The sequence below is a fragment of the Anabrus simplex genome, chromosome 10 (assembly GCF_040414725.1).
Source record: "Anabrus simplex isolate iqAnaSimp1 chromosome 10, ASM4041472v1, whole genome shotgun sequence".
In the NCBI taxonomy this organism is placed as follows: Eukaryota; Metazoa; Arthropoda; class Insecta; order Orthoptera; family Tettigoniidae; genus Anabrus; species Anabrus simplex.
In genome coordinates, this window is record NC_090274.1 from 72731759 (window position 1) to 72756114 (window position 24356).

The 24356-nt window shown below is 42.9% G+C and overlaps 1 protein-coding gene across 1 annotated transcript in view; it reads right to left on the minus strand.

The window, feature by feature from the left end:
- Window positions 1-24124, minus strand: part of shn (schnurri) — a 367418-nt gene extending 343294 nt beyond the window's left edge. Inside the window, exon 1 of the mRNA XM_068229436.1 lies at window positions 23905-24124. Coding sequence (XP_068085537.1) covers window positions 23905-23947 — 43 coding nt within the window. The 5' untranslated portion in view covers window positions 23948-24124. The remainder of the gene's footprint in view (window positions 1-23904) is intronic.
- Window positions 24125-24356: the final 232 nt, after the last annotated feature.

The window sequence follows — 24356 nt, forward strand, 5'->3', positions numbered from 1 at the left end:
ATGGCGGCCACAAACAAATGAATCACGGCGGTTCTGGATAAGGCTTTACGTTGAAAAAACCGAACAAACGATATTCAAAGGACTTAAAAATCAGTGGCCAAGGCTTCGTTTTCGAGTGTTGATAGACAAAATTTCTTTAACTTTTGTGAATGAAACTTTTCGTGTTTTCGTTAACATTTCGGTTCGCACATGCGCAAGGACGCAATTAGAGCACGCAAATTCGTAGCGCGGAATACGATGATATCTTATTTCTTCCAAAAATTGACTATCAAATCGCAAGCGAAAGTTCCAACTTACAGTACCTTTAATTCTGTATGATATTATTTTAGCTGTGTTCTAATGTAGTTTCATTTCCAGCTTCGCTCCTCGCTGAATAACCCATCCTCCCATAACCGCTTGTATATCACCAAAATAATGTATCCTAACTAGGTAGGTTAAATGGAAATTTTCTTTATTTCGTACCTTTACCAATTCCTTGATATTGCTGTGTAAAGCTTCAAACACTTTAGACACAATAACTGAAATTGCTTGTTTTGATACTTTAGACAAATAGGTATATAAGGGAAATGTCACCAGTTGCTAGGAAAGGCGAACCTATGGCTTTTAGTGCCGGGAGTGTCCGAGGACATGTTCGGCTCGCCAGGTGCAGGTCTTTCGATTTGACTCCCGTAGGCGACCTGCGCGTGGTGATGAGGATGAAAAGACGATGAAGACAACACATACACCCAGCCCCCGTGCCGTAGAAATTAACCAATGATACTTAAAATTCCCGACCCTGCCGGGAATCGAACCCGGGACCCCTGTGACCAAAGAGCAGCACGCTAACCATTTAGCCACGGAGCCGGGCTATATAAAAAAATAGCCTGTGATTTGTGGAGTCGGCTTTCCGATAATCTGTATCATTACTTGCAATTTCAGATCCAATTACTGTCAACAAGACTTTTGAAAACCTGCTGCATCATGAATTAAAAGTTCAGTCATAAGTGTTCTTTCCAAACTTATTTTTACTCGCCTTTCCAGTATTTTTCTTTGCCACACTTCGCATCAGCGCTTTTCTCTTATTGTACTCACTAAAATAATGAAAGCTGCAACTGTAAGTATTTTCTTCTTCCTGTCCCTATCAATTGTAACTTCACAAACAACTATTTTGGTGAGGACACAATGTTGAAAAGGTTTGTTAACAAAAGTTTATTAACATGTGGTGAAATATTTTCATCAACATTGTTTATTAGCAGTTTCCCGCTGGCTCCGCCCGCAATATACAAAGTATGGCGCTGTTCGTTACTATCCTCACGGATGTATTTGCAAAGTTTCGAGTTAATGAAATAAAACATATGATCTGCTGTGGTAATAGAATGTAATATTATGTCAACAAAACACTTGAAAATACTTCATACAAAGAAACTGAATAAAACGTTCCTTGGAACAACACTACGCGCCGAACTGTTAAAAAGTCCTTCAAAGATCTTCGTCATGGAGACAATATCTTTTCTCAGAATTTACGAGTTTAAGTAGTTATTACCTCAAAAGAAAGCGCTTGATTCACTGAGTGTTTTTAGATCAAAACGAAACGAACTGAGTACCTCAATTAGAACGAAAGATATGATTGCTTCAATGAGAAAAAATGTTGGAGAAATGAGACGTCAAATTGAATGTGCACTCACAACGTTCCTCAGAATCAACCAATTCGAATAGTTAAGAACTGAAATGAAAGAGCTTGATCCACTGAGTGTTCTTAGGTCAAAACGAACTCCATATCTCAATTAGAGACAACAAATTGAAAAATCAAATAATTTGTGGAAGGCGGAAGTTAAGTGACTTATAGTACCTGATGACAAATCTGTGCATGAAAACGTTTGTGTTTTTTAAAAAAATGAAGGAAATCGACCGGACAGAATGGCCGGACTGACTGACTTTAGTTTTCATAATTTTTTAATATGCAGATTAAGTTTGTTTCGTTAACATTTTTTATTAACTTTGGTGTGGACTAACCATTTGCTGGGTTGTCCATACAATGATGTCCTTTTCTATGAGTCTCCAGAAGACACATGTCTGATTTCCTTTCGATGTGATTGTCCGATCCGTTAGTACAATCGTTCGACTACATTCGGCAGAAATAAATACGAGAGGCGTGATTAGTTCCCCTAAAGTCCCATCAAATAAACTATGAAACCGAAACGTGAGTTGTCAAAATAAAAAGGGAAATATCTAGTCTATCCCAGATGCACGGAAGGTGTTCATCAGACATTCTTCAGCGTCATTCTTCCCACATTCATGCACCAACTCATGTTCAGTGTTGCCAATTACATGAAATCAAAACACACAGGAACGGAGGGTGAGGAAATCGGCGGAACTCGTAAAAGAATTGTCTTTTATTTGACTCTATAGTACAATTTATTAACAAGCGCCGTTGCTGTTTGAGTCATCAGTACATAGACTGGTTTGATGCCACCCTATGCTGTGCTAACCTTTTCTCATCTACGAAATTGCTGTATCCTACATCTGCTCTAATCTGTTTGTCATATTCATACTTTGGTCTACCCCTACCGTTCTTACCCACTACGCTTCCCTAAAAACCAACCGAACAAGTCCTGGCTGCCTTAAGATGTGTCCTCTCATTCTATCCCTTCTCGTCAAATTTAGCCAAATCCATTTCCTCTCACTATATCGTTTCAGTATCTCTTCATTCGTGATTCGATCTATCCATCTCACCTTCAGCATTCTTCTGTAACACCACATTTCAAAAGCTTCTATTCTCTTTCTGAGCTTGTTATCGTCCATGTTTCACGTCCATAAATTCCACGTTCCAGACGAAAGTTTTCAAAATCATCTTTCTAATTCCTATATCAATGTTCGAAGTGAGCAACTTTCTTTTCTTAAGAAAGACCTTCCTGGCTTGTGCTAGTCTGCATTTTATGTCGTCCCTACTTCTGCCATCATTAGTTATTTTACTACCCAAGTAACAATATTCATCTACTTTCTTTTAAGATTTCATTTCCTAATCTTTTTTTTTGTTGCAATTGGCTTTATGTTGCACCGACACAGATAGGTCTTATGGCGACGAAGGGATAGGAAAGGCCTAGGATTGGGAAGGAAGAGGCCGTGGCCTTAATTAAGGTAAAGCCCCAGCATTTGCCTGGTGTGAAAAAGCGAAACCACGGAAAACCCTCTCTAGGGCTGCCGACAGTGGGGTTCGAACCCACTATCTCCCGGGTTCAAGCTCACAGCCGCGCGTCCCTATCCGCACAGCCAACTCGCCCGGCATTTCCTAATCTAGCGCCGTAACATGTTATATTATGATTCCAGTGTATGGGACCCTCACCAGGAATACTTGATTCGAGAACTGGAAAAAATCCGAAGAAAAGCAGCTCGATCTGTTCTGGGTGATTTCCGACAAAAGAGTAGCGTTATGAAAATGTTGCAACGTTTGCGCTGGGAAGACTTGCGAGAAAGGAGAGGAGCTGCTCGACTAAGTTGTATGTTCCGAGCTGTGAGTGGAGAGATGACGTGGAATGACATCAGTAGGGGAATAAGTTTGAGTGGTGTTTTTAAGAGTAGGAAAGATAAAGTTGGAATTCAAGAGGACAAATTGGGGCAAATATTCGTTTATAGGAAGAGGAGTTAAGAATTGGAATCATTTACCAAGGGAGATGTTCAATAAATTTCCAATTTCTTCGCAATTATATAAGAAAAGACTAGGTAAATAGCAGATATGGAATCTGCCACCAGGGTGACTGCCCTACATGCAGACCAGTGGTGACTGACTGATACTGATACATTTTAATTCACTCAGTTTCAACATATGTTTCGTATCTCTGAACAGCTGAACTTTCGAGTTTCAAATTTCCCACACCTGTAGGGTCTCCGGTGCGAACTGCGAGCCCATTGCATTAGCTTTACTGCAACTTGATGCAATCTCACTTATACTATATTACCATCCTGGGAGAACACACATCCTAAATACTTGAAATGATCTACCTGTTCCAGCTTTGTATCACCAATCTGACATTCAATTCTCTTGGAATTCTTACCTACTGACATCAATTTAGTCTTCGAAAGGCTAATTTTCATATACTCATTGCACCTATTTTCAAGTTCCAAGACATTAGACTGCAGGCTTTCGGTACAATCTGCGATTAAGACCAAGGCGTCAGTATAGGCCAGACTGCTTACTAACAAAAACAAAACTAATATTCGGTAACCAAACAACCAACAGAGCTAACACTCCGAATGATATCACAAAAGCGACTAAGAGCAAGCCGACCCACGTGGCGATAGCGTCCCTAAAAATGTGGCATAGCTGGGATCGTTGCCATGGCAACAGACTATTTTCGAACAGCGTTACTCAACTTTTTCTAGCTGAGAGCGCTGAACGTCAGACTCCAACTCTCGTGGGCCCTATAGCTCATTCCACGCTAAGAAAACAGTATTGCTCTTATGGACCTACAAGGAGTGCACATACTCCCTCTTAGACACCCATAATTCCTCGTGATTGAGGAATATTATACTGTACTTGGTAATGTATTATGAAAGATAGATAAAAAGGATGAGGCATTTTTGCCCGTGAGTTATTAAAATAACTATATAACATTTTATTTTTCATAAATACATTTGTAAGGAGGAAGCACAGTGGCGGGAACAGCCATCGCTTCGTTGCCTTCCATCGTCTGTGTTGCTCTGGTACATGCCTCATGTAGTCCCTCACTCTGTGAACCGCCGACATCTCCCTTCTGTAGTGAAGTCATCTACAGTATTTATTTGTTGCGTATGTGTTTTTAGGTTTTAAATCAGTGCGTAATTGTCATGTGTTGAGTGAGAGTTATGCGATAAGCCTACGTGTGTGATTTCTCTCTTTAACATTAATACTGTGATCATTTGTAAAGTCATCTACAGTATTTTACTGTTGCGTCTGTTTTCTAGCCTTTATTGTCTGGAGAAATGTATTAAATGCAATCAAATGTATCCCTCACCCCTCGAGCCCATGAAATTTATTTATCTACTGTATTTTCTCCCCCAATTTGCCTTACACTTAAATACTGAGGTTTTTAATGTGCCGTAGTTTACCTCTGATTCTGTACAAACCAAAAATAGCCCTTGTAAACCCCCGCCCCCTTTAGTTCACGAAAATAATTTGTAGTTTAGTCTCTTCCGCTTTTTGTCTTGAACTTAAATAATGAATTTCACAAATTTATGTGCCACCGTTTTCCCGTGATGGTGCTGAGCGGAGTGTTTGATATGGGAACCCTGTTGTCATAAGAGCAATACTGATTTGTTAACATGGAATGAGCTATAGTATCATTACCTCATGTAGAAAGAATTGTTTATGAAAAAATCCACAGCCTGTTTCCAATCATTCAACCGGGTCAGGAATGAAGCCCTCATCTAGGGGCGAGGACTGGAATTGTGCCTGTCGCACTCCTCTGGAGCAATGATTAATGACTGATGGATGAAATGCAATGATAATCGAAAGTGTTGTTGGAGTACCAGGAGGAAAATCTGTCCCTCCTCCGCTTTGTCCAGCACGAATCTCACATGGAGAGAGCACGAAACCTAGCGGTGAGAGGCGGGCGCCCTGTCGCCTGAGCCACGGAGGCTGAAAAAATCCTTTGTATATTATGTGTGTAAATCTTCCGTACCATGAACATCCATTCATCTTTCGTTACAATATGTGTTCCCCGTTTCAAAATGTGTGCATGATAAGATGTTACACAAACCGAATGCAACGACTGTAACAGCGTTTGAACCTGGGATCCTTCACTCTCCAGTCCCGCGTCATATCCACTCGCGGTTGGTACCTGATGCTAGTTTTCTCACTTTTCATGATTTGGTGGCCTCCCCTTGCGAGCCTCAATAATTTGGGACTAGACAGGAGTTAAGACCAACTTGAACCCGAGACTCTGCGTTGAAAATCGAGTGGTAGATCACAACACGCCAACCCCCATCCATATGAATAAATACTGTACAGGCTGTGTGTTCAAAATGAGACAAAAATTGACACGGTTAAGAAGGGGAACATATAGTTAGGGAATGGTGGAGGAGAAACTTATGGGAAAATAGTGAGTTTTCCCCAGCGGATTTCCCTAAACACACAGAAGTGAGTTCTCATCTCACTTCACAGGTACAGCTGATTAGATAGCAGCAGTGTGTTGGCTCCAGACACTGACTCATACTTTCACAGGTTATGTAATTCAACTGGTTAATACGAGCAGGCGAAATTATACGTCACATTACTGTGTCATTTAAATAGGGCCTGTGTTCCTTCTTCAAAATAGAAGAGAGATTGTGTATGAAACTGTGTCAACAGAACAAATTTCTGTTCAAACGTTTTTCACTGACGAATAATATAATATAGTGCAACCTCGATATATCGAATCACCTCGGGAGCTAAATTTTATTTCGCGTTATCGAAATTTCGAGAATACTCTGTGGTGTAGTGGTTAGTGTGATTAGCTGCCACCCCCGGAGGCTCGGGTTCGATTCCCGGCTCTGCCACGAAATTTGAAAATTGGTACGAGGGCTGGAACGGGGTTCACTCAGTCTCGGGAGGTCAACTGAGTAGAGGTGGGTTCGATTCTCACCTCAGCCACCCTGGAAGTGATTTTCCGTGGTTTCCCACTTATCCACCAGGCAAATACTGGGATGGTACCTAATTTAAGGCCACGGCCGCTTCCTTCCCTCTTCCTTGTCTATCCCTTCCAATCTTCCCATCCCCCTGCACGGCACCTGTTCAGCATAGCGGGTGAGGCCGCCTGGGCGAGGTACTGATCATCCTTCCCAGTTGTATCCCCCGACCCAGAGTTGTGAAGCTCCAGGACACTGCCCTTGAGGCGGTAGAGGTGGGATCCCTCTCTGAGTCCGAGGGAAAAACCAACCCTGGACAGTGAACAGATAAATAAGAAGAATTATAGTAACTTTTTAGAAGACAGGATACAGGTCATGCAGTAGTGAAACAAGAAACATACTTCAGATAACACCTTCGGAAAAAAATCCGTTAGTCTCTTCTGTTTGTTACTGTTAACCTTTCCTCCCTTCACGTTGAAACAGCCGAGATTCGCAAATGGAGCTTGTCATCCGCGACTTCGGGGGCTGCTTTCGTACGTGACTGATAATTAATTCACAGCCGAGAAACAGCGAGGCTTCGCCGATTTTCTGTTGATTAGAAATTTTAGTTTTTTTGGTTCCCGTCATATCGGTGCCCAGCACCACTGTAATTCTTTCTTTACTTGTTAAGTGTTCCTCACTAACCACAAATGCCGTATTGCACAGTTAATGCTGCACAAAGTTCGAGTTACAGAGCATATTTTGCTTCGAGAAATCGAGAAATACGTGTAACTGAATTTCGAGTAATAGAGAAATAAATACAGGTGAAGAATAGGATAAACGGCCAGGAAATTTAAGTTACTTCGAGATACTGAACATTCGTGTAATGGAGGTTATTTTTGCTCTACGTCACACCGACACAGATATGTCTTATGGCGACGATGGGATAGGAAAGGCCTTAATTAAGGTACAGTCCCGCCATTTGCCTGGTGTGAAAATGGGAAATCACGGAAAACCATCCCCAGGGCTGCCGACAGTGGTGCTCGAACCCACTATCTCCCGATTACTGGATACTGGCCGCACTTAAGCGACTGCAGCTATCGAGCTCGGTGTGTAATGGAGGTTCCAGATATCGAGGTTCGACTGTATGTCCCTGAAAATTAGGCTGCTAGAAGTGTAGCGAAAGCTCCCTTCATTGTAGCGTCGAGAGGAGCGTCAAATTTGAAAATGTATTATGTTAGATCTGACAAAAAAATTTCATTACCGTACGTCACGACAATTTTGTGTTTCATAAATGTTACAAGTTTCCCCAAGTGACAGGCAAAATACTGTAGACATGATCTAGGCAAGTAGCAAGAATGATTGCTGGTACAAACAGGTGGGAACAATGGCAGGAGGGTACTCGGAATGAGGAGATAAGGACTAATTTAGGAATAAACTCGACGGATGAAGCTGTACGCATAAACCGGCTTCGGTGGTGGGGTCATGCGAGGCGAATGGAGGAGGATAGGTTACCTAGGAGAATAATGGACTGTTATGGAGGGTAAGAGAAGTGGAGGGAGACCAAGACGGCGATGGTTAGACTCGGTTTCTAACGATTTAAAGATAAGAGGTATAGAACTAAATGACGCCACAACACTAGTTGCAAATCGAGGATTGTGGCGACGTTTAGTAAATTCACAGAGGCTTGCAGACTGAACGCTGAAAGGCACAACAGTCTATAATGATAATAATATATGTATGTATGTATGTATGTATGTATGTATGTATGTATGTATGTATGTATGATATAAGCTTATGTCGTGTCAATAACACAAGGTGAGGACTTACAAGATATAATTTATTCGCTTTTTGTTTATTTCTCGCGGACAGTGAATATAATTTGGTTCGTAATCCATATCAGCATGGCATTTCACGTTGACATCAGTGGCATCGGGCAACAGTCTGGCTGCAATCAGGCGAGGTAATGACAGTTCGAACGGCAGACAACCACACATCAACACGTGGCCCTTACCGTGCGCTCGAAAGTATCCCGGTCATTCTCCAATCAACGTGGATAGCGCGGGCGGATACATGATGTTGTATGTTTACATCATTTTCGATTGCCTCGATGATGGCATAAATACTGGAATATACTTTGAAGATGTAACATTATGGCACGTGCAGATGATTTCCATCCCCTCCCTCAGTTTTAAGCCTGTTTACTGTCCGTGAGTTCACAAAATTTCAAAATACGTGAGCTACTCATTTATAATTTTTGGTAAAATCCAGTACTGTATTACGAATTACGTTTCTTGACAAAATTCAATAAATGAATTGCAATTAGAGATTCAGTATACTTTAATGTACCGAGCTCGATAGCTGCAGTTGCTTAAGTGCGGCCAGTATCCAGTATTCGGGAGATAGTGGGTTCGAACCCCACTGTTGGCAGCCCTGAAGATAGTTTTCCGTGGTTTTCCATTTTCACACCAGGCAAATGCTGGGGCTCAGGGCCGGATTAACAGGGGGGGGGGAAGGCTAAAGGGGCTGCAGCCCCGGGCCCCGCGTGCCAGGGGGCCCTGGCCCTTGGCCGAACCTAAAATTGTATAAAAGGGCCTGCTGCTCCACCTCCGTGCACGTATATGAATATTTACGTTAGCAAAATATCGAACACGCACTCTTCCTTCCTTCCTTCCTTCCTTCTTATCAGCTGTCCGCGTCAGTATTTCATCACTGCTAGAATCAATTACCGTCCGAAGACACGAATCCTCGCTACTTACGCACTGTAATTATTGTAAAGGTTATTGTTGACGAAAATTTAAATCTGGCAGCTTGCGAGTACGGGCAGAGGGGGAAAGGGGGAAGAGGTCTAGGAAGTGAGCGGGAGGGGACAGGGGAAGCATGGTAGAATGCGCATGCTATACCATATCTTTGCATCAGGAGGAGAACTTCCAGTTCACCTCTGATTATTGAACCATTCGTAAGTTACAACTGTAATGTTCTTGTAAAATGGATAGAAAATATCCTAGTGGTGCCAAAAAACGTAAGTACTGTTTTGTATGTCGATTAGATAGTGATGAGACAAATGTAAAATATGTTTTGGCATTATGAAATATTAACATGAAAAATAGAGAAAAATTGTAGTCTATTTCAACATTTCCCTATTCATCAATTTATGTGGAAGTAGTTCTATAACGACTTCAGTATGCTAGTCTTACGTGATGTTACGAAGAAAGGGCCCCACATTTTTAAATAGCCCAGGGCCCCCAAACACCTTAATCCAGCACTGCTGGGGCTATACCTACCTTAATTAAGGCCACGGCCGATTCCTTCCCACTCCTAGGCCTCTCCTGTGTCGTCACCATAAGATCTATCTGTGTCGGTGCGACGTAAAGCAAGTTGAAAAATAATAGTTTAATGTTACTGGTGATATTTTGTATTTGCATAGAGTAGTACTAGTGAAGAAACCTTCCACGCATCTATGGGTCTTTGGAATTGTTCTCTGTCCGGCTTGAACGAGTCGCGAAAGAACCGGAAAAGAATCGTCAACGAATCGTAAGAATCGATTCGTAATGTATGAACGAATTGTTAGGACCGATTCTTCCCACCAACTGGATTCGAACCCGCTAACCACGGTGTCACACCCCATGGTCATGGCCATCAGGCGAACAGATACCATAACCCGTTATGGACGGCGTCGGCGATATGACTGGGCCGAGTACAACATAAGAAAATAACAGCATCTCATTAACACTTATTATCTGAGAATGAGGAACGACGATGTTCGCAGAAGTCCTCAAACAACGATAAGAGGCAGCAATATGTCTGAATTAGTTCTTATTCACATGCTATCAGACAAAATGAATGGCCCTAACAGTTCAAAGATCAAAGCGTTATCTGGTGCTCGAGTAGCACATTACGCAGTTCTGTGAAATAGGAGGCCGTGGTTACGGAGTTGCTAACATCAACAGATATGGGTGTACATTATTCCTGGAATATGCATGACCAGGGATCACTTAGCATTTGTATTTTTACATCTATTTCGTTCACTCTCTTTTTTTTTTTTTTTTTTTTTTTTTTTTACGAAGCATCGCCGTTTACATTGAACGAATTGTTATGGTATAAAAATTAGTTACCGTGTTGTGTCTGAATCGCTTCCTTTACAGGTTTACCAGTTAGAGGGTCTAACAAGGGGGCATTCCCTACTCGTCACCACCGATTTCGCTCAAATTTATAGAACATGCAGGGCTTGGCTAGAAATGAAAGTACCGGAAGTGGGAACTCCAGATGGCCAAGCGTATAGAAAATAAAAATAAAAATGTTCACGCGGCTCTCGCACCGTATAAGCCACTTACGTTGGTACGCACGCTGAGCAGTAGTTGGCGAAGTGGTAAGAGCTTGGACTAGTAATTCGATGGTCGTGGCTTCGATTCCCCGTGTGGAGGATTTTTTTCTCAATTTTATATTATTCATTTATTTTAATTTATTATACATATTTATTTATATGCAAAAAGCACATAGGACGTCATTTTTTAATGAGCGCACAACTGTAGAAAATTTGGTGTTGCGAACTTTCCCGATGTGTTCAAACAGAATTTTTTTTTTTTTTTCCCCTCCTTTATTGGCTATCTCCCCTCCTTGGGGAATGTACCATAAACGTGAATAGTCGTTTCGCTGTAGGATTCGTTCCCACCTGACAAGTGAAGGTTGCTCCTCGCGGCTGTACACAAACAATACATTCTTGGCGTGGGTAGAAAAAGGTCTGACAATGAAATCCCAATTGTTTACCTTTTCAATGCCTTTTGCGTATAAATAAATAAAATAAAATGAACTATTCACCTCTTTGCTTAATTGGAAAATAAATAATATAAACGTTGACAGAAAATACCAGTCTCCACACACGGAGTCGAACCTACGACAATCGAATTACCAGTCCGAGCTCTTACCGCTGCGCCAACAACTGCTCGGCGTGCGCACTAACGTAAGTGGCTTATACGGTGCGAGAGCCGCGTAAACATTTTTATTTTTATTTTCATTTTCTATACGCTTGGCCATCTGGAGTTCCCATTTCGGGTAATTTCATTTCTAGCCAAGCCCTGCATGTTCTATAAATTTGAGCGAAATCGGTGGTGACGAGTAGGGAATGTCCCCTTGTAAGATATTCAATTGCCCGTCCTCTGAGCTCTTGTACCCAGAGGCTCCCGCTTCGTTTCTGTGGATTAACGAGGGAAGTGTTTTGTGTTCTATGTTCCGATGATGATGATGATGATGATGATGATGTTTGTTGTTTAAAGGGGCTTAACAGCTAGGTAATCGGCTCCTAATGGCACGACGTGAAATGAAATGAAATGAAAATTAAACCTTAAAAACTTCGGAAACGCCAAGGTGCCGGAATTTAGTCTTTCAGAAGTTCAAAACTCGCCAGTAAATCCACCGACACGAGGCTGAAGTATTTGAGCACCTTCAAATAAGTTTACCACTGGACTGAGCCATTATTGAACCTGCCAAGTTGGGATCAGAAGGCCAGCGCCTCAACCGGTTTTAAACAAAAGCTGTATGATGGTGCAGCTTGGGACAACATGGCTATCAGCTTCTTTTTCTCGCACTGTGTTCGTAAACGAGTTACAACTGCTGTTATCGTTTATTGAACAGCTTTAAAATGACTCCCCTGTCATTAAAAAAATACAATCCCATACAAATGTGTTCCCTGACTCTTTCTTAACCCGTTCACCCTCCAGGGTTAGTTTTTCCCTCGGAATCACCTCTACCGCCTCAAGGGCAGTCTCCTGGAGCGTAAGATTTTCGGTTGGGGATACAACTGGGCAGAAGGACCACTACCTCCCCAGGCAGTCTCACCTGCTATGCTGAACAGGGACCTTGTTGGGGAATGGGAAGATTGGAAGGGATAAGACAAGGAAGAGGGAAGGATGCGGCCAGGGACTTTAAGTTAGGCACCATCCCGGCATTTGCCTGCAGGAGAAGTGGGAACCCACAGAAAACCACTTCGAGGATGGTTGAGGAGGGAATCGAACCCTCCTCTACTCTGTTGACCTCCCGAGGCTGAGTGGACCTCGTTCCAGCCCTCGTACGACTTTTAAAATTTCGTGGCAGAGACGGGAATGGAACCCGGAGCTTCGGGGGTGGCAGCTAAACAAACTAACCACTACACCACAGAGGCGGACTCCCTGACACTTCATCTAACAAATCTCATTATGTATGGGCAGAGATCTAGAAGTACTACGAAGAGATTTTAGCAATATTGGGACACCTAAGATGTGGGACGAACGCATTTGTCCTGCTCATAGACTGAAATAATTTGATAACAGAACTTACTAACACCTTCTGGAGTATGAAATGGAAATACGCCAGTTCATCATCATCATCATCATCTGTTTACCCTCGGACTCAGCGAGAGATCCCACCTCTACCGCCTCAAGGGCAGTGTCCTGGAGCTTCAGACTCTTGGTCAAGGGATACAACTGGGGAGAGTGACCAGTACCTCGCCCAGGCGGCCTCACCTGCTATGTTAAACAGGGGCCTTGCGGGGCGATGGGAAGATTGGAAGGGATAGACAAGGAAGAGGGAAGGAAGCGGCCGTGGCCTTAAGTTAGGTACCATCCCGGCATTCGCCTGGAGGAGAAGTGGGAAACCACGGAAAACCACTTCCAGGATGGCTGAGGTGGGAATCGAACCCACCTCTACTCAGTTGACCTCCCGAGGCTGAGTGGAGCCCGTTTCAGCCCTCGTACCACTTTTCAAATGTTCGTGGCAGAGCCGGGAATCGAACCCGGACCTCTGGGGGTGGCAGCTAATCACGCTAACCACTTCACCACAGAGGCGGACAGAGCGTGGTTTCTATGCCCGGACCTCTGGGTTATGGGCCCAGTACGCTTCCACTACGTTATTCTTCTGCAATACGCCAGTTTCAAAACATAAAGTTTCCCAAGGACCCACGTTTGCACTGTGGGCAAAATATTGTCCTGCTACTCGTTTGTCGCAAGACGGTGGGTGTCAAGTCAGGGTAGGAATTCCGAGCAGTTTGCAACACACGGATAAAACGATGCAACTCAGCAAAGTTGTCGCACACAAGGGCATTAAAATGAAATGGTAAAAGACAAGTAGCCTTCATAGAAAGTCGACGTGTTGGCACGCGTCTGCTGTGAGCAAAACACGAGTCTAATGAAACTGTACCCAGTTAAAACCATAACTAGAACTGTCATCATCATCATCTGTTTACCCTCCAGGTTCGGCTTTTCCCTCGGACTCAGCGAGGGATCCCACCTCTACCGCCTCAAGGGCAGTGTCCTGGAGCTTCAGACTCTTGGTCGGGGGATACAACCGGGGAGAATGACCAGTACCTCGCCCAGGCGGCCTCACCTGCTATGCTGAACAGGGGCCTTGTGGAGGGATGGGAAGATCGAATGGGATAGGCAAGGAAGAGGGAAGGAAGCGGCCGTGGCCTTAAGTTAGGTACCATCCCGGCATTTGCCTGGAGGAGAAGTGGGAAACCACGGAAAACCACATCGAGGATGGCTGAGGTGGGAATCGAACCCACCTCTACTCAGTTGACCTCCCGAGGCTGAGTGGACCCCGTTCCAGCCCTCGTACCACTTTTCAAATTTCGTGGCAGAGCCGGGAATCGAACCCGGACCTCCGGGGGTCGCAGCTAATCACGCTAACCACTACACCACAGAGGCGGACAACTAGAACTGTTCGAAAGAAAATGCCGATGAGGATAGAAAATGTATTCGTAATTCACTAGAAATAGCTAATGATCGTCTGTTATATTTGGGTGCTAAATGGATGTTTTTCCTAATATTACAGGGGCCAGTCGGCTGGTTCGCTATAGATCATTCCATGTTAAGAAAACAGTAGGTACTGCTCTTATGGACCTACAAGGAGTGAACACCCCCCCTCCCTTCTCGCTATTAAGGAATATTATCATGTAATATATATTGAGTCCGACAAAAGAGTAGCGTTACAAAAATGTTGCAAAGTTTGGGCTGGGAAGACTTGGGATAAAGGAGACGAGCTGCTCAACTAAGTGGTATGTTCCGAGCTGTCAGTGGAGACATGGCGTGAAATAACATCAATAGATGAATAACTTTTGAGTGGTGTCTTTAAAAGTAGGAAATATCACAATATGAAGATAGAGTTGGAATTCAAGAGGACAAACTGGGGCAAATATTCGTTTATAGGAAGGGCGTTAGGGATTGGAATAACTTACCAAGGGAGATGTTCAATAAATATCCAATTTCTTTGCAATCACTTAAGAAAATGCCAGGAAAACAACAGATAGGGAATCTGCCACCTGGGTGACTGCCCTAAGGGCAGATCAGTAGTGACTGATTGATATGGCAACCCTGTTGTCAGAAGAGCAGTATTGTTTTCTTAACATGGAATGACCTACAGGTCGGGTCTCACCACATGGCACATGAATATCCTCAGATGAAGCAGATTTTTTTCAGATCATTAGACCTATTGAGGACCACAGGGCTCGTTTTGACTCTTGACTAGGGTCTTCTGCTTCGTCTTGACCCAGGCGTTTTAATTTCCTGGATGTGTGCCAGCTTTTTCTAATTCAGTCTGGTGGTCTTGTTGCTGTGAGGAAAATTGGAAGACACCTTGTAGAATGAAATGATGATGAAGACGACACATATAACCAGCCCCCATGTCAGCGGAATTAACCAGTGATGGTAAAAATTCCCGACCTTGTCGGGAATCGAACCCAGGACTCTTGTAATCAAAGGCCAGCAAGATAACCATTTAGCCATGGAGCGAACTTCTGGCTGGTGAGGGACATGAGAAGACGCCTTTTAGGATGATCTGTTTGTCCTCCATGGCAGAGCACGGCAAAACCCGGGCACCTTATTTTTTAATCTCCCACTTTATATGTTTAATTCCCGGTTTGGTGTCACCGAACTATTGCAAAGTGCATGTAATAATTCACAACCCCTGGACACTCCGCGCGATTCCTGCTTTGATCAAGGAGCTCGAGAGCCGCAGTCGCTAAGTGCGACTAGTATCCAGTATTCGGGAAAGAGTGGGTTCGAACCCCACTGTCGAAAGTCCTGAATATGGTTTTCCGTGGTTTCACATTGTCACACCAAGCAAATACTGGGGCTGTACCTTAATTAATGCCACGGCCGCTTCCTTCCCACTCCTAGCTCTTTCCTCTCCCATCGTCTGTGCGATGTAAAACAAATCTGCTTTCATTTTAATGTTATTCTCATTTTAAATAATAATCAAGGACGCATTACATAAGCAGGAACGGTGTGGGTGTCGAGGAAACCTCGTGTAAAGAAAATATTACCGACATAGAAATAACTCATATTCTTCTCATGAATGTAAACGACACGATGCTCTTTTACTATCAAAATAGGATATTGTTTGCTATTAAATTGATTATTTCTACGGAAATAAAGTGAAATAGAACGTACTCTTGCGGAATTCATTTCCGAATGTTGACAGCATACGAAGTTCCTAGGCATGTGCATGGATACAAAAGGCAACATAAGGATGTCTTGTACAGTATGGGTTGTTCCTTGTATCATATTTGTTTTTAGATAGGCTGATAATGTTGAAATTTCAAGTTGTTAATCCTTTAACATGACAGACTAATACATACAAAGGAATTGTGCAATTTGGTGTTGCTGATGACAATATTCACTTTGCTATTTACATTTTAGAGTGCCAGTAAACCTATCGACACGAGGCTGGTGTATTTGAGCACCTTCAAATACCACCAGACTGAGACAGGATCGAACCTGACAAGTTGGGGTCAGAAGGCCAGCGGCTCAACCGTGTGAGTCATTCAGTCCGGCACAAGTCTTTATTTGACTTCCGTGGGCGACCTGCGCGTCTGGATGTGGGATGACGATGATGATATAGAGATACGGAGACCAAGGGAGTTGGCCGTGCGCTTAAGGGCGCGCAGGTGTGAGCTTGCATTCGTGAGATGGTGGGTTCGAACCCTAATGTCAGCAGCCCTGAAGATGGTTTTCCGTGCGTTCCCATTTTCGCACCAGACTGTATCTTAATTAAGGCTTCCTTCTCACTCCCAGCCCTCTCCTAAACCAACGTCGCCGTAAGACCTACAGTGTATACAGGGAGAGTGTGAAACCTGATGTTGGAACGTAGCCTACTCCTGAAGAACACCACCAAGGCTTTACGTCCATCACCACCTCTCCAACATTCTGATACTGAAGATGTGTTCCACCAACGGGACTCGAACTGGCTAACCACAGTATCAGATCGGGCTATGGAGGTTCTTTAGGAAGTAACATCTAAATCAGGTAGCATTCTAATTTAAAGAGGGAGTGTCATCGTTTGTGGTTTCCCACCAAAGCGACTAACAGTTCGAATATCAGCCAACGTGCATATTTGAAAATAAAAGTTGTATTCCTGTGGTTTGGATTAAATTGGAGGTCCTGTAGCTATGATCACGATATCAAAAGTGCAAGCTTGTTTATAGTAATTTAAGCGGGCTTCTTCGGAATTTCACGTATCTAGCCGACGTGGAGGAAATGGTAGCGGCCTAAACAATATCGTTAGTAATATTCAGAAAATTTACTCTCTATGAGTAATACATTAACTCACTGATATAAAACACACCATCACTGTCAACCTTGAACGCTTAACCTACGGTGCTACGCAGCAGGTCTGCTAACTTCTGACCTCCAACTTCCACTAAAAAAACATCACAATACGCAAGCGATGAAACATCATTTTCCACGCCATCAATGTTGATACTTTCCTTGAGAAAAACATTAAAGAATATCTTTAAATTAAATGCATATGTAACTTATAATAATAATAATAATAATAATAATAATAATAATAATAATAATAATAATAATAATAATAATAATAATAATAATAATAATAATAATTACACCGACATGATCAGGTAGCTAAAATCATTCACCTGAAACTTTCTGTAAAATGTGGATGTCTTCAGTCATCAACTGCATATTGGAAATTTACACCTCCACCCGTTCTCGAAAATTCCTCATACAAACTACTATGGGACCGAGAAGTCACAACCGATGTCACGCTCAGCAACAATAGGCCAGATATTATTCTTATCGATAAATCAAAAAGATCCGCATCCCTTATAGAAATCGCTTGTCCAAAAACCTCCAATCTGCAAACAACAATAGCCACGAAGATATCAAAATACACAGAACTGGCAATGGGAATACAACGCCTGTGGAAATTAGAATCAGTCACCACAGTTCCAGTAGTTATATCATGTACTGGTGTTAATGCTCAGCTCTCTGGCCGCGTACGGTAAGAGCTTGGACTAGTAATTCGTTGGTAGTGGGTTCGACGCCCCGTCTGCAGAATATTTTTCTCAATTTTTATATTATTCATTTATTTTAATTTATTTTACTTATTTATATGCAAAAGGCATATAGGACGTCATTTTTTTAATGAGCGCACAATTGTTGAAAATTTGGAGTTGTGAACTTTCCCGGTCCGCCTCTGTGGTGTAGTGGTTAGCGTGATTAGCTGCCACCCACGGAGGCCCGGGTTCGATTCCCGGCTCTGCCACGAAATTTGAAAAGTGGTACGAGGCTGGAACGGGGTCCACTCAGCCTCGGGAGGTCAACTGAGTAGAGGTGGGTTCGATTCCCACCTCAGCCATCCTCGAAGTGGTTTTCCGTGGTTTCCCACTTCTCCTCCAGGCGAATGCCGGGATGGTACCTAACTTAAGGCCACGGCCGCTTCCTTCCCTCCTCCTTGCCTATCCCTTCCAATCTCCCCATCCCTCCACAAGGTCCCTGTTCAGCATAGCAGGTGAGGCCGCCTGGGCGAGGTACTGGGCATTCTCCCCAGTTGTATCCCTTGACCAAGAGTCTGAAGCTCCAGGACACTGCCCTTGAGGCGGTAGAGGTGGGATCCCTCGCTGAGTCCGAGGGAAAAACCGAACCTGGCGGGTAAACAGATGATGATGATGATGATGATGATGAACTTTCCCGACGTGTTCAAACAGAGATTCTTCTTTTCTCCTTTATTGGCTATCTCCCCTCCTTGGGGAATATGCCATAGCCTAAATGTGAATAGTCATTTCGCTGTAAGATTCGTTTTCACCTGACAAGTGAAGGTTGTTCCTGGCGGCTGTATACAAACAATAGATTTTTGGCGCAGGTAGACAATGACAATGAAATCCCACTTTTTTTTTACCTTTTCTATGCCTTTTGCGTGTAAATAAGTAAATAAAATTAGTTATTCACCTCTTTGTGTAATTGGAAAATGAATAACATAAAGTTGACAGAGAAAACAGTCTCCACACGGGGAGTGGAACCCACGACCGTCGAATTACCAGTCCGAGCTCTTACCGCTACGCCAACAACTGGCCGGCGTCCGCACTAACGTAAGTGGCTTATACGGTGCGAGAGCCATGTCAACATTTTTATTTTTATTTCTATTTTCTATACGCTTGGCCATCTGGAGTTCCCACTTCAGGTACTTTCATTTCTAGCCAAGCATGTTCTATAAATTTGAGCGAAATCGGTGGTGACGAGTAGGGAATGCCCCCTTGTGAGTTACACCAAACAGCATGAAGTTCCAGGCCGCAGTTCCAGTAATACTGATGAACAGATTCCCAAAACGGGGAGATAAGAAGTTGTTTAGCGACATCATCTGTGCATATTTATTGTATAAGTGTATAAATTGTAATTACTTCTGTTGTAAATATTTGTAGATATATGTACCTATAGTTTCATATTCAAGAGGGTGACTCCTTGCTTAGGCCGAGTCAGCGCATTATGTTACCGGCACAAGCCGAGCCGTCCTAAATTAATGTAATAACAATAATAATTATAATGTGATTGGGTCAATGAAGGAAAGAAGACTCAAATTGTATGGACATCTGTTTGGAATGGACGAGAAGAGGCTGACAAAACAGATTTTTAAAACACTTGACAGAAGACCTAAAGTTTCCGACAAATGGTTCAGGAAGGTAAGAAAGGATCTTGAGCAGCCTGGATTAAATCGGGAAGACGTCATAAACCGAACAAAGTATAGATCAGTGATCGACAGCTTCAGAGGCTTCCATGACGAACAGAAAATGAGTAGGGCGTGGAAAGAGGAAAGAAGACATGCTGCCACAGGAAGAATGTAAAGAAGGATTCCAGTAATGTGTGGTTGTTTCTTTATTGCCGTAAACGAATAATAATGTCCGCCTCTGTGGTGTAGTGGTTAGTGTGATTAGCTGCCACACCCTGAGGCCCGGCTTCGATTTCCGGCTCAGCCACGAAATTTGAAAAGTGCTACGAGAACTGGAAGGGGATCCACTCAGCCTCGGGAGGTCAACTGAGTAAAGGGGGTTCCGATTCCCACCTCAGCCATCTTCGAAGTGGTTTTTCCTGGTTTCCCACCTCTTATCCAGACAAATGGCACCTAAGTTAAGGCCACGGCCGCTTCCTTCCAATCTTCGCATCCCCGCACATCGCCCCTGTTCAGCACAGCAGGTGAGGCCACCTGGGTGAGCTACTGGTCCTCCTACCCAGTCTCACGCTCCAGGACACTGCCGTTGAGGCGGTAGAGGGAAAATCCAACCGTGGACGGTAAACGCATTAAGAAAGAAAGAAAGAAAGAAAGAAAATATCCATATATTTCACTTGTAATCGAGTATCAAATAACAAAAAAGTTCTTACTGGGGTCCTCAGACCACGTCGTTTCTAATGCACGGGACAAAACTATCTTGGTTTTTTTTTTCCTTTTTTCGTTTTCTTCTCCCTCTTCGTGGGAGCACCAGCGCCGCTGATCACCACTACCATCACATCTGCCGGTGATATTTCACCTGTTTTCCTTGTCCATGTATAACCGCCACACCAGCTAATGCTAAAATGGGCGCTTTTGCAGCCATCACAGGCCTAGGTAAACACATAGCTGGCTAATAAGAGACTAAGTATATTATACTCCTGAAATCAGAAGGTACCACGGCTGAGGCGTTGGCCTGCGGGACAAAATTCCCGCACCTCGGCCTCTCCAAAAAACCGTCCAAGTAGTTAGTGGGACGTAAAACAATAACGTTATTACCACTGTTGGCAGCAGATGGTTTCCCCATTTTCAAACCAGGCACAAATGCTGGGGCTTTACCTTAATTAAGGCCACGGCCGCTTAATTTCGACTCCTAGCCCATCGTCGCCATAAGACCTATCTGTATCGATCACACCATTCTGTTCAAGTGATGGCCAGTCGATTCAGGACCTAAATCATCTCTTTTTTTGCATGTGCCCATTACCACCAACAGCAAAATGTGTTGAATACATCTTTGCTTTACGCTAAGCAACAGTTACCAACCTGTGTATACACTACTGGCGACTAAAGACAAAAAAAGTGAATACTATTATTAGGAACTATGTAACAGAAACTTGCCTGCAAATTGGACTGATTTTATATAGATTTTAATGTGATTATAATGTGATGATGTGCAACAAATATGTATTTTTATATGGTATATTCCACACTGTGGCAATGACTTGTAATGAATTGTAAAGTTCAAACCAGCATGTTGTAATATCCAGATGGTTGCTTGGTCTAATAAATAAATAAATAAATAAATAAATAAATAAATAATATCTCTATCGACGCGACGTAAAGCACATTGTAAAAAGAGCATTATTATTATTATTATTATTATTATTATTATTATTATTATTATTATTATTATTATTATTATTATTGCCGGTCCCGTGGTGTAGGGGTAGCGTGTCCCGGCCAGGTCAGGGATTTTTACCTGGACCTGAGGGCTGGTTCGATGTCCACTCAGCCTACGTGATTAGAATTGAGGAGCTATCCGACGGTGAGATGGCGGTTCCGGTCTAGAAAGCCAAGAATGACGGCCGAGAGAATTTGTCGTGCTGACCACACGACACCTCGTAATCTGCAGGCCTCCGGGCTGAGCAGCGGTCGCTTGGTAGGCCAAGGCCCTTCAAGGGCTGTAGTGCCATGGGGGTATTATTATTATTATTATTATTTGTAAACGGCTTTATGTCACACCGACACACTACGTCTTACTGTTACGATGGAATGGGAAAGGACAATGAGTAGGAAGGAAGCAGCCGTGGGCTTAATTAAAGTACGGCCCCAGCATTTGTCTAGTGTGAAAATAGGAAACCACGGAAAACCATCTTCAGGGCTGCCGACAGTGGGGTACGAATCCACTATCTCCCAAATGCAAACCCGTAGCTACGAGACCCAAACCGCGTAGACATTTGCTGGATTATTATTATTATTATTATTATTATTATTATTATTATTATTATTATTATTATTATTATTATTATTATATTAGTAGCGAATTCTCCCAATATTGGAAGACGTTAAGCAAATAACTCAATCAATTCTACTGTGGGTTCTTCTTGTTTTTCCAATAGGCTTTCATTCTTTCCAAGAAGGCTTGTTTACGTTCTGCCGACCGCTTTGTTGTGGTTGCTCTGATGTAGCTTCCCAAATGCTTACTTTGTGTCTAAATATGTCTCTTTCTAGGATGTCTGTTGAACTTATGTTTACGTTTTTGAGGTCCTTTTGAATTTCTTCTTATCATTATTATTAGAAGGTACCAAGGTACCACCTGCAGTTTGTAAACGTTATAATGCGAGAAGTGTTGTTAATGTTGCTGCTCTGAAACGGTTAGATTAGATCCGGAAGACATTACCTACTGTATTTCATAAACAGGCTCTCTGTGTTCCTCTGTTTGTTGAGTCATTAGCCCGAAGGCTGGTCGGATCCTCAAATAACACCACTAAAGGTTATGCAGTTACATGAAACCCGCAAAAATCGATGGCGACGATTTCCCATTACTTTCTTCACCAGGCCAGAATATGCTTAATTGCTGTACGAGCGCTAATGAAAAGCACCTTTAATATCACACACACACGCACACATGTTATTACTCAATATTCCGTACTGTCACACGACTGGGACTGCGGTGGAAGCTGCAATTTGCTCTGACTTGTGTCAAACGACAGATGCATTCGCCAAGAAACAGAATCAGGAGGAAAACAAGTTCTTTCGAGATTGAAACACCTTACGAACTGATCAACTTCACGACTAAACATAGTGTGCGGTAGGATATCAGTTTCCTTCTTCGTCTAGCGTCAAGTACTGAAAGAGTAAACCAGAGTGAGAGAGAAATTCTCATCTCGAATTGTCTTATTGTGCCTTTGGACATTATATCTAAAAACATATTCACTGAACTGTTTACGCTTTGAGACCTGTACAGATTTCAAAGCAGGTTTTCCCAACATTTCCTTGGTCCGCCTCTTTCCTTGTGGTATTCGACATCCTATCAACGTATTCGCTTTTATCAGCAGATGATGATGGCATTGGCTAAACTGCTGATTTTCAGTTCTTACGAAGGTAGGCTACTCATACGCTTGCAAGCTAATCTCGTCGGTCGGACGTCGGATTGTGTTCATTTCCACCGCGTGGATTCTCCGTTCATGCCCACGTTTCGCTTCGAAATACTAAGACAGACCTGGCAATGATTTTATAAAACTTTCCCTCTCGTACATCTTCAAAAATGTATATTTAAGTTACCATTCATTCTGATAATGTTTTGTTTTATACGCTAAAAGTCATCCATGTTTCCTCCGCTAATGGTTTTTCCATTTACTACTAATGTTCATCTTTCACAAGAAAGATCATGCATTTATTTTGTGGTGAAAATTTCATTTAAATCCATAAGGTAATTCCGCAGTTTGATTAAATCCAAATAACTATAAAATGCTAGTGGAAAAGGCCAATGTTTACTATAAAATAAATTACGCTTCACAAATCCGAAGCTCCAATTAAAAAGGATATGTTGCACTTTAATTACAGAAACACGGCCGAAAATCATGGTAGTCAAGTTCATCTGTATAGAGAAAAACAACACAGTTGGTGACTTTTTGAAGCATATACGTTAAGTCTTTTCTAAAATATTATTTCTTAATACACTGTATACCAATTCACAATTAATTGTCGACGTAAATATTTACGATGAATACAGAATATAAGCCCTATGTGAGATCATCAGTGCGAGAGTAACACATTTTATCATTCTCTAACGCAAGTATAACATATTTTAACATTATAATTCTTTGACGTAGTTAGTAAACAGCGGCTAAACAAGGTAGTCCACCTCATACGACGTCATAGTACGGAACGTGGGAGGGGAAGGAGGGTCATACATTCCTCCAGTGGAAGGACCCTTCCCTTCTCCCCGCCGGGTTTCCCTTCCCCGCCCCCATGAGCGCTACACTTATCCCATTTGGAGTTCCTCCGTGTTATGGCACTGCTTTCATGCAACTACAACTAGCAGGGAAGTCATCAAGAAAAAAAAAAGACTAACGACAATAATAGACAAACGTAATTAAAGGAGTGACTTACGCTTCGCTGGGGATATTCCGTGGGGTCCCTTCCTTCGTGGCATGACGTCACAAAACACATTCACATCACCACACTAAAGAGAAAAAGTTTCTCTCTCTTCATTCGCCGCTTCTTAACAGGAGGGAGATCCCTCCATGTTTCCCGTAACTCATGATCACACCATGTTAATGCACAAGAACGTTCACTCGAGTTCACTGTAACAACACACACTTCACAGAGAACAGCCCGACTCTCTCTGGTCTGGGCCTTGCTCTCGGCCTTCACAGCCCTCCTCCTCCTCCACCTCTCTCAGTCTCTCTCACTCTGCCCGCTCGTGACGTCAGCAACTTGACACCAGCACGCGTGACATACGCCATCTTGCGATGGGATCTGGAACCCCGTTGCTAGGAGTAACCAGCCTCCCTCTATCCTGTAGCCCAACATCCATGATCGATCCACATTGCCACCTCTAC